The 11773-nt window shown below is 33.8% G+C and overlaps 1 protein-coding gene across 6 annotated transcripts; it reads right to left on the bottom strand.

Annotated features, from left to right (window-relative positions):
• Positions 1-336: 336 nt before the first annotated feature.
• Positions 337-11773, bottom strand: LOC122314400 (cyclic nucleotide-gated ion channel 1-like). Of its 6 annotated transcripts, none has more exons than XM_043129947.1 (8): positions 11671-11773; positions 9961-10105; positions 8878-9316; positions 8118-8381; positions 6752-7044; positions 6167-6278; positions 1767-2036; positions 337-945 (listed from the first exon to the last, which is right to left on the bottom strand). In XM_043129947.1, exons 2-8 carry the CDS (start codon positions 9996-9998, stop codon positions 505-507), a joined length of 1857 nt encoding a protein of 618 aa, XP_042985881.1. In that variant the 5' UTR covers positions 9999-10105; positions 11671-11773; the 3' UTR covers positions 337-504. The 6 variants fall into 6 exon arrangements, with proteins under 6 accessions (XP_042985881.1, XP_042985879.1, XP_042985878.1 ...); XM_043129945.1 differs by having other exon boundaries at positions 11676-11772; XM_043129944.1 differs by having other exon boundaries at positions 11398-11767.

The raw sequence follows: 11773 nt of genomic DNA, 5'->3' as shown, positions 1-11773 counted from the left end.
ATATAACTTGCACCCTTAGAGCATCAGGGATTTTGTACTAATTTAAACCAAAAATTAAAACTACCAAAATTAACATATCGCATCATCAAGATTCGACCTTGATCAATTGATCCTTTTCATCTATATATGTTAACAATTATATTATAATTGGATATATAATGGTTCAAAGTATGCAAATACAACATCCAACAATTTGAGGGTGCGAGTCTACTTTTTTTCCTTCCTTAAATTCATGATGATGTGCAGCAATAGTTAGCGTGCTTTCATTTATTATTAGACAAATATTATTCATTTAAGGTTAATTCCTACTCTTGTAAGTCTGTAGCGCACTCAATATGGAAATCAAGCGACTAGCAATTTAATTAATGACTTCAAAAAAGTGAGTGCAATATTAATCCACAACATAATACAAGCCCTCTTAAACAAACTATATGTTGCCTTTGGATAAAGAACAAGAGCATCTGATAAAACTAGATTAATTATTAAATGATACCGTGATCTAAATTATTTGGGGAGCTGCTGGCTGCAGTGACTGCATAGCAGACTTGGTATCTTTTTGAAGTACGGGATGGATGGAGTGGTTGAGTCGCCGCCACACTCTTTGGATGGATGTAGCTGAAATATATCATTGAGGTCCCTAGCCGTAAGACGAAAAGCTTCAACTTTTGTCAGACATTTGAAATTCTTTTCCGATGAGGGAGGGTTGGATTGTTTGGGAGATTCCAGCACCCATTGTACAAGATTTTCTCCGATGATTTCACATTTATCAGGACACTGATCAGTTTTATCATCATGATTACTTGTACACGTACACACAATTCCTTTTACTACGAAAATCATCTCATTCAGTGATTTTCCCTCCCCAACAATTAAACGGTTCTGTTTATACTGCACATGCTTGAGATGCTTAGACAACAATTCTTCACTTTCTTGGAATTTTGGCACCTGCATGCTCACAAACAATTGACAAGATTGATTAATTAATTAAATATTGATGAGGTAATATAGACCAACTTCTACGAGATGGACATCCGTGCATAGTACTCTTTTCAAATCAAACATGAGGTCAAAGCTAAAATAGACTTGATGCAAAATTGAGCGACCATACTTATCACGTGGCACATGTAAGTGGTTTATAAGTTAACTACCTAAAATGAAAAATCAATTAAAGTATTTCATAACAGTAGTTGGCCTCGTCTAGTTATATATGCAGAGGAGACGAAAAATCTGTTAATAATATCGAGATAATTTGTGAAAAGTAGTGAAAAATTATTTGAATTAAGATTTTTATGGAGTTTTAGAAAAGGAGAGGAAAAAAATTATAAAATTAAAAGATAGTTAGAATATAATTTTTATTTTCGGATTTAAAAAAGTGAATTATTTTTTGTTTTATTTGAAAGTTTAAAAAATTTATAATGATTAGATAATAGTTACATGAAAAAGTTGAAAATTTGAAAGTTTGAAATTGAAAAATATTTGTGTTTGAATAATATTTAAATATTAAGATAAGACAAAATTGTTTGAAAGATTTATAAAACCAAATTAGGCCTTAGTGTGATTCAGGATGAATGTGTCATTGTAGCAATGATATTTCTCAACTATAGCTAACTGTAACAACGAAGTTGTAACTAAACCACTACCTCGATCTTACTATCCATTCAATTAATTTTGAAGCATTTTTTATGGAAAATAACTGACGTTTTCACTTGAATGATTTTTTTCATTAATCATAAAAATTAAAATGAGGCCAGGGGATCAAAACTCACTTTCTGTAGCAGGGGAGAGCAGAGTTTGATCTTAATCAAGCTTCTAATCTCTTCGGAAAGATGAGGGAATGGATTCTCTGCATCAAAATTATTGTTTTGATCTTCCAGTTTTGGTTTCACATAGTCCATGATCTTCTTTTCTAACTCGTGATCAGTTTTGACCATAGTGCTTATCCAATTCTCGATGCTATGTAATTTTTCCTCCTTGTTTTTCAACCACTTAGATTTGATCTCCTCCAACTCGTTAGATGCCTCCCACTGCATATATACCTGTCACATCACAATTAAATTGATCAGTTTCTAATTAAAATTACACTCATAAATTACACCTAAAATTATCAAGTCCATTATGTAATATTCTTATTATAATTGACTAGCCTGCATCTTTTATTAATTAATAATCACCAAAGATAGAGGTTTTATTACTTGTTAAAATGATTGAAACTCAAGTTTACAAGATTCTAACATGTGATGCTTTTTAAATAAGTTGGAGGAGAGGAAGGCTGCTCTAAACTAATCAAGGAAGCATGGAGGGAAAGGAGCAAAGGAGTTGGGATAAAGACTTTGATGCAATGGACTCAAAAGGTGGGGGAGAAACTGAAAGTGTGGAACAAAAAAAGCTTTGGTAATGTAAAAGTCAAACTTGCAGAGGCAAAAGAAAATCTATGTCAGTTACAAAAAAAGGATCCTGTAGGCTTGAACTCTCAAGAAAACATGAGTGCCAGAGAAGAAGTGAATAAATGGTTAGGAAGGGAGGAGGAAATGTGGCATCAGAGATCCAAGGCTTTGTGGATCCAGGCAGGGGACCAAAACTCAAGATACTTTCACTCTAAAGCCTCACATAGGAAAAAGAAGAACACCATAAAGAGGCTACAAGATGAGCAAAACCAGTGGAAAGAAGGAAGAGATATGAAAGAGTTAGTGGTTAACTACTTTCAACAGCTGTTCAGTAGCTCAAAGGAGAGGGACCATACTGAATCTGTTGCTAGGGTGGAGAGCAAAGTCACATCTTGAATGAATGAAGAATTGAAGAAACCATTTACTGTAGCAGAAGTCAACTTGGCCCTTTCTCAAATGCATCCAACAAAGGCCCTTGGACCCGATGGTATGCCCCCTCTCTTTTATCAAAAATACTGGAGTACAATAGGCTCTTCAGTGACTGAGGCAGTGCTAGAGTCTTTAAATACTGGTGTGTTCCCTAAAGAGTTAAACCATTCTTTCATTTGTTTAATTCCTGAAAAACAGAATCCCACCAAAGTAGCTGATTTTAGACCTATTAGCTTATGTAATGTTCTTTATAAGCCCATGTCCAAAGCTATAGCAAATAGGTTGAAAGCTTTACTCCCTATGTTAATATCTGCCTCTCAGTCAGCATTTGTACCAGGTAGATTAATTACTGATAATGTGTTAGTGGCCTATGAAATTGTTCACTTTCTAAGACACAAAAGAGGGGGAAAGAAAGGCTATATGTCCATCAAATTAGACATGAGCAAAGCCTACGATCGAGTTGAGTGGGATTTTCTAGAAAGAATCATGGTTCAGATGGGGTTTGAGACCAGGTGGATTAACTTAATTATGTACTGTGTGACCTCAGTTTATTTCTCTGTCATGTTGAATGGTGTACCAACAGGTTGTATTAAACCTACTCGTGGTTTGAGACAAGGGGACCCTTTGTCCCCTTACCTCTTTCTCCTATGCACTGAGGGTTTAGTCAGTATGTTGAAGCAAGCAGCTTTGATTTCAATGATACCTGGTATACGAATCTGCAGAGGGGCTCCAGCCATAAACCACTTACTCTTTGCTGATGACAGTGTTATCTTCTGTAAAGCTGATGTCCAAACAAATCTCGAGCTACAAAGAATCCTTAAGAGGTATGAACTGGCATCTGGGCAGAAATTGAATATGGATAAGACAAGTATGGTTTTCAGCAGCAATGTAAGTGCTCCCATGCAAGAGGAAATAAGGAACATGTGGGGGGGAAGTGCTATTCAACAGTATGAAAAATACTTGGGTTTGCCTCCAATGATAGGTAGGAAGAAGGCTAATGCTTTCTCGGATATCAAGTCAAGAGTATGGAAGAAACTGCAATGTTGGAAAGAAAAACAACTTTCTCAAGGAGAAAAGGAAATACTACTGAAGGCAGTAGCTTTGGCTATTCCCACCTATGCTATGAGTTGCTTCAAATTGCCAGATTGCCTGTTTAGAGAACTTGAAAGCTTGATGGCCAGATTCTGGTGGGGTAGAACAGAAAACAACAAAAGAATTCATTGGGTGAGTTGGAAGAATTTGTGCAAATCCAAGTATCAAGGGGGGTTGGGTTTTAAAGAACTAAAGCTATTTAACACAGCCCTTCTGGCTAAACAAGGTTGGAGGTTGGTCACACAATCTAAATCCTTGTTGTACCAAGTGTTTAAAGCAAAATATTTCCCAAGAGGGGAGTTCTTAGACTCAAAGCTGGGGCATAACCCTTCCTATGCATGGAGAGGGATTTGGGATACTAGAGTTTTCTTAAAGCAGGGTTGTCAAAGGAGGGTAGGGGATGGAAAAAATATCAGGATTTGGCATGATTACTGGATCCCAGGACACAGAAATGTGTTACATGATCACTCAGTAGGAGAGAGCCAGGACAGGAAAAATGAGACAGTGGATACTCTGATCAATGGGGAAACCAGATGGTGGGATATTTCAAAAGTTCGAGCTCTATTCAATCCAATTATAGCAGAGAAGATACTAAAAATAGTAATATGTCCAGAGGGCTATGAAGACAGATGGATGTGGTCTGAAGAGAGAAGTGGGGAGTTTAGTGTTCGTAGTGCTTATAAGCTGTTACAAAAAGGCCTGTATGATGCAGTAGGGCAGAGTTCAAACAGTAGTAGCTTGAATAGTCTGTGGAAAGCAATCTGGAAGATGAAGTTGCCTTTGAAAATAAGGATTTTTGCATGGAAATTATGTAAGGATTGCTTACCAACAGGATTGAACTTAATTAAGAGACATGTTGATATAGATCCTAAGTGCTGTTTATGTGCTGAATAGAATGAGGACTTGAGCCATGCAATTGTTTACTGTCCCCAGCTGATAGAGTTTTGGAAAGGCCAGCTTCCAAAACTGTTTGATATACAGAAACCTCTTCTTTTCATTGACCTAATCAACCATGTGCATAACAAAGGTACTACTGAGGAGTTGCAGTTTTTCTGTCTAATAGCATGGAGCTTCTGGTATAGGAGAAATCGGAAGATACATGATTTGGTTGTTCTACCTATTAAACAAGTTGTGGACCATGCCCTCTCAGTTCAGTCTAGCTTTGTTTCCTACTCTCAACAGAAAAACCCTGACCATATCAAACTACATGGTCTATGGAGTCCCCCTCCTGAGGGGTTTTTGAAGCTCAATGTCGATGGAGCTCTATTTTTTGATCAAAAGAAAGCAGGAATTGGGGCAGTGCTTCGGGATGGAAAGGGTGAAGTAATACTTGCAGCTAGCAAGATGGAATGCTATATAGAAAAACCAGAAACTATTGAGCTAGTGGCAATCTTAAGGGGGCTTCAATTATGCATACAATCAGGTATATCAAAGCTGGTAGTGGAGTCAGATTGTAAGCTGCTAGTGGAAATACTGCAACAAGAACCTCAACAGGATGTCTCACAGTTAGGAAATTTAATCTCTGAAGTCAAAAGATTAATGTCTCATTTTGAAATTTGTCTATGTAAACATGTGAGTCGTGTAGGTAACAGGGCTGCTCATAAGCTAGCTAGAATGGCTTGGAATGTGGATGACTTGGTTGTATGGGGGGAATCTGTACCAGAACCTATCGCCCATGTTATTTGGGTGGATAAGGTTTCTTGTAATCCTTGATGCAATATAGTAAAGCCATTTACCATCAAAAAAAAAAAAAAATTATCAAGTCCATTATGTAATATTCTTACTATAATTGACTAGCCTGCATCTTTTATTAATTAATAATCACCAAAGATAGAGGTTTTATTACTTGTTAAAATGATTGAAACTCAAGTTTACAAGATTCTAACATGTGACGCTTTTTAAATAAGTTGGAGGAAAATTTTTCCAATCTAGCTAGTTTGGAGGAAGATTCTGTTTATTTAAGGACAAGATTTTCCTGATCAAATAAATTAGGTAGGAGAGAATTACGTACCCAACCTAACTATATACAAACTAACAAATCATATAACAAAAATATATATCAGAAACCATCCTGCCCGGCCAACACGTACTGTCAAACCAAGTGTCCCTAATACCAAAGAAGATTATCATTAAATTTATGCCTTCATATGTGAGCAGACTTTTTTAATAGGTAGGTTTAACATATAGAATATTCAATTGAAATTCTAACATATTCATATATACACAGAACCTATTCATAATGGAAATAACAAGACACCAACCTGAAGATTTCCGATGAAGTATAAAAACAGAAGCAAGCCAAAGATTGAAATAAGAACTGTGAAGCAGTTTTCCCAGTAATAAGTACTTGTTTGAAGGTTTTGACCAAGTGAACTGCAAGATTTGAACATTGGAACCTCCATGTGTGAGTTAATAACATCAAAACCATGGATATCATATGCTCAAAATAAACAAGCAAAATCTAAAGCTTGCGATCTAAAACGCGGCTTGATGATGAAGTTGATAGAAAGCTTGATGTGTGAGTTAATAGAAAGCTGCTTAATTGATGAAGTTGCTTGGACCAAGCTGGTATGTAACGCTTATTATTCGGGACCTATTCTAATAAGAACAATATTAATTTTATGATAATTAGAATAATATTCTATTATTTCGTTTACTTTTTTCAATCTTTCTTCTTATTGTGGAATAACCCAAATAAGTATGATATGTGTTGTACGTTATAGATTAGTGACAGCCAAATAATAGAACTATACAGTTGGCCCTGTGCATGTTAGCTGAATACAGATGACAAGTATCATAAAAACAAAGTATTTTGAAATATCATACAGATGACAGTTTATACGAACCTCAAATTTTGCAGGCCCCACCAGAAGCAAAACATGGTCTTTCGCGGAAAGTCCATGGACGATAGTATACCAGATTGACGGGCATCTTCGAATATTCCAAAATCAAAGAGAGTAGTATTTGGGTTTTCTATAGAGCATAAGTCATTTAAAAACGTGTAATTTCCAAAACCACCAGTACCACAGTCTAAAGAAATACCCTTGCTACATTCATTAATATCACGCTCACAGGCCAGCTTGTACCAGCACGTGGTCTCTCGTTGGATGGAGAAGAAGTACCAACAGGCACCCAGTGCCTGATAAAAGATACGTACCAATATTTCATCGATCTCTTAATTAATACTGATTAGCGTAATTAATTAGAAAGCAGTGGAAAATTATAGATCATGAAAATATGAAATACATGGACGAATTTAAGGGGGGCGAGGGCCGAGTGCTGGTCCCCCAAAATTATGACATTTTTCATTAATTTAATCAAAAGTTATGTAAAAATAAAAAATAAAAATACGTGTATAGTATACTATGAGACATGACATCAACAGCAGCTTCAGACTTTATAATAATCCCATAAATCCGTACGTAAGTCGATATTACAATAATTTTTGTATGTGAAAATTTAAATAGAAGTAGTCGAAGATGTGCTACTTCTATCTTTTTGTTTCCAATCTTTTAATTTGATTTATTATGTTTATATATGTACGTTTAAATTAGTTAATTTTGAATATTATAATATATATGAATGTGTCATTTTCTTTGACTTTTATTTTGAAAACTTAAAGTTGAACAATATGGACAAGGTAGCCAAGAATTTGAAATTATAAACCGTGTTATAAAGACTATGTTTCAAAATAAAAATTAATTAAAATAATTTTTTTCAGTTTTTAATATTGTTGAAATAATGTTTCAAAATAAAATAAATGACAACTTTCTTATAAATTATTTGCTAGTCTATATTGAGAATGAATGTGATAATTAATAAATAAATAAATAATTCTACTAATCATCCTCACACCACACATAATTGTTTTATTTTATTTTTTTCTCTTAGCAAATGTGTGGTGTATGAATGAAAAGTAGAAGAAATCAATTAGTTTAAGAAGAATAAAACTAAAAAAATAAATAAAATAAATAAAAATATGTGTGATGTGTTATGTGTGGGGATGATGAGTAGCAAGGCTCAATTAATAACCTTCATTTATTAAAAAAAATATTAAGATCAATTGACATATTGTTAAATGTCTTAATTTTTTATTTTACATTCAAACTTAAAACGTACTATATTAGTCTATATACTAAATTTTTGTTATATACTAAATTTCTATATATCCTTTGACACTCTCTTTAAATGATAATGATGAAATTAACTTACATGACTGGCAACAAGATACAGTAAAAGGTTGAATCCAGCTTTCATCACTAAAAAACCTTTGGGTGGGATCAGATTCTTGTCGCTTTCTACATTCTCTTTAGTACTTCTTTTCGGTAGGATGATGGTCTCGTTGACTATTTTCCACAATCTGTAGATACGAAAAATTCTTGGCACATATTGCAAAAGAACAACTGCATTTAGGAATTTCCTTTTGTTCTCGATTTTTGAAGTTTTCATTTCTGAAAATATAATTGGCATTAACACCTGTACGTTGTTCATATATAAATATCAATACAAACAGATCATGATATGCATCTTCTCATATTCAAATAGCATCAACTTCTAACATCTTACATTTTATATCACATTCTCCAGTGTTTTGGTATTGTTCTAATTGTCTTGCAAATTGAGTTGGAGGAAGATAGATCAATGGAAGAAGTTTTTCTTCCAATCTATATATAATATAAATTTTTTATGAAGTTTCCTTCAGCTCAATTGAAAGGAAAACTGATCTATTCATTACGATAATACAAGATATACTTTCTTACTTGGGATGGGGTGACAGGGCCTAGTTTCATGACCCTTTTACATGGTGGCATTGGGGCCCCCAGTCTGCCCCTCCTCTGATCCTTTATTTGTTATTTTTTAAAATTTGATCATTTTCTTAATATATCTTCCATAAGTTTTTAGTTTTTAAAATTTATACTAACAATATTAAAAATATTAAAGGCAGAAAAGTTTGTAATATTAGTTGTAGTACCTGGTGGACTGGAAGAATGCTGAGAATGTTAATCACGTAGTCTGAACTCTTCATGTCAGGGCAATTATTTATTTTTCTTGCAACCAGATCCCCAAGAGCAATCAAATCCAGGAACGATCGCACACAAATAGCAGTGATTTTCAAAGTGGTATCTATAGCAATGCATTTGGTAGCCTCGTTGATGACAGGAAGATAAAAGAACAAAGGGTCCACTGCTATTGCAACTACGCAGACCACTAAAAACGCCACATCCCAATGGAAGTAATGGAAGCACCACGCCGGTAATTGGGCCGTTTCTGAAAAGAATTTGGCCGTTTTTGAAATGATTTTCTTCGTCAAAGGGTGATTGACGACCTGCCCAATTGCCCTTTTTATTGTTTTCTTTTTTTCTGAACCAGTATCATCATTCTTGGGTCCTTGCCTCTCAATATCCCCGTCCCTGATCAGCACAACATATGTGTGTGTATATATATATACATATATACACAGACCAAAAAACATTACTGAGAGGCGCGCATGCATCTATATACATATATATATATATAGTCAACATGACAAGTGCTATATATTCATTATTATTTTAACTATTATCATTACTTCATCTTTAATATGTTATTAAATCATGATCAGTTGAAAATCATTTACTATTATCTTTTGTTATTTATCAATCATTTGATGTCACATAGAACTCCGCATTCTTATAAATTAAAGGAGGTTTCAATTACAACGCAAATAATTTGGCTAAATCAATCTGTGGTACGTATAAAATTAAATCTCGCATGTCATGGAGTCTAGATTATTTAACAACTTCTTTAAAAAAAATCTAAAAATTATGAGACGGATTGATCTATATTAATTTAATCTATAAAATATGCTAATAATTAATTAAAATGCCGTATTAATGATTCCTTCAGATATATATAAAGAATCTATCGAAATACTTTTACATAATGACATTAATAATCAAATTAACCACGGTAGAACTATGTACGTATACATAAACCAACACTTCACTTGGAAATTATTTCAGGTAGCACTGCCAGATTTTAATTTATTTGCTTCTAAAATCATTGAAGTACGTACTTGCAAAAACTGAAGCATCTCATTACCAAACTCCTCATCTTGGTTATAACAACACGGTTTTCCCAATGAAGAATTGAGCCCTGAAAAGTTCATCAACCCAAGGAATTACTTCTTCATGCACCACGAAAACTCGCAATGCCAAAACCTGCAGCGAGGTCCAAGTTGAAATTAGAATATTTGCATTTCATCGCACATCCTCCCCAAGTTGTGCCCTATATATAAGAATTGATAGTTCAAGGCACCAAATGGTCGCAAAATTTCTTGTGCACCTTAATTTACAAGAAGTACTAATCAATTAAAGGTCGAAGGATGATAGGAACAAAATTAATTAGTGGAAGTGACGCCCTGCACGGTGGACTACCAAACAACAATGTTTTAAATTATGTTCTGGTAATTATTTTCGTTTAAGTTGGAACGGAATATTTCGATATTAATATATTTAAGAATGACAGTTAATTCAGAATTAGCCATATATATACACACACGAAAAAATTGAAGATTTATAAAATAAATATACTTTGAAAAGTTTAAAAAATGTAGAAATATTAGTGTCGATATAATATTAAAGAGTCAAAAACTTGAGTTGAAACACAAAAGGAAAATATAGAAAAAAAAATAAGAATAATCCTACTTGGACATCTGAAACTTATAACTCAGATAACCCTCTTGACATGACGATACTGTCATGCCATGTGGTTTATTAACAAATAAAATACAAAATAAAAACACAAATACAAATGAGGTAGAATATATATTTTCATGTACTTCCTCTTTTTCTATTTTCTATTTTCAAACACACTTTTGTTTTGAATATTTATATATATATATATATATATATATATATATATATATCTAGTGCCGCATCAAGAGGCCAATTCAATCATCTGAGCAGTAAGATTTAGATGATCCAGTCATAGTAGTAGCAGTACTCAAAAAATAAAGAGCTGAGAAATTATTGAAAATAATGAGATTTAAAAACAATTAGGGAACATATTGAAAGGTACAAAAAATTAAATTAAATTATATTAATCTCTTCTAGATTTTAAAATCAAATGAGTGCCAACTAGATTTGTAATTTATAACAATGCCCTTTAAGCTCAATAAAATTACAAAATTATCACTAAAACAATCCAAAATGGAATGTAAACCGGAATTGGCAAGAAAAGGGCTAGAATTTGGAACGAAATGGAATTGGGATGTATGGTGTACGTACAGGGTACTAGACTAGACAAAAAATTCTGGAGGTTGTTCCAGCCATAATAGAACGGAATTCAAAACTTAAGAGTCCAAATTTACCTATATTTGCATTAAGATGAATATTTTGGTCCCAAAAGAACTTTCCAAAAGTAAAATGCCAGACAAATTGCTATAAATCTATTAATTATGTTATTAACTTGACGCGCGCGGATTATCCATACAAAATGAGGAATATGGTACCTGAAGCAGCAACTTTTCAACTCAACTTTTGGATACAAAAGTTAGCCAAAAAATTCGAATCCCTACACTTAAGGAACTTTAAACTTTATAAACCGTTTCTAACGAAATTCAACAGAATAGCTCCAAATATGCAGAAAAAACTAAACACAAAGCGAACGAAAGTGGAAAGAGACGAAAAAATAGAATCAAATATTGACAAAGATATATGAAGATCACAATCACTTGGGAGGTTCTGGACTGGCAAAACAAATTATTGATGAAACCAGGATGTACAGTACAGTATGGAGAACTCAGTGGGGGACCAGTGCAAAACGGAAAACTTTCTACTTCCTCTAAAAGAGAGGAGGTTTGCGGAAATTGGCGAGTCAGAGACGGG

Source organism: Carya illinoinensis, chromosome 6, assembly GCF_018687715.1.
Source record: "Carya illinoinensis cultivar Pawnee chromosome 6, C.illinoinensisPawnee_v1, whole genome shotgun sequence".
Lineage (NCBI taxonomy): Eukaryota > Viridiplantae > Streptophyta > Magnoliopsida > Fagales > Juglandaceae > Carya > Carya illinoinensis.
The sequence above is the reverse complement of the archived record's forward strand: the minus strand, read 5'-3'. Positions and strand labels throughout refer to the sequence as shown.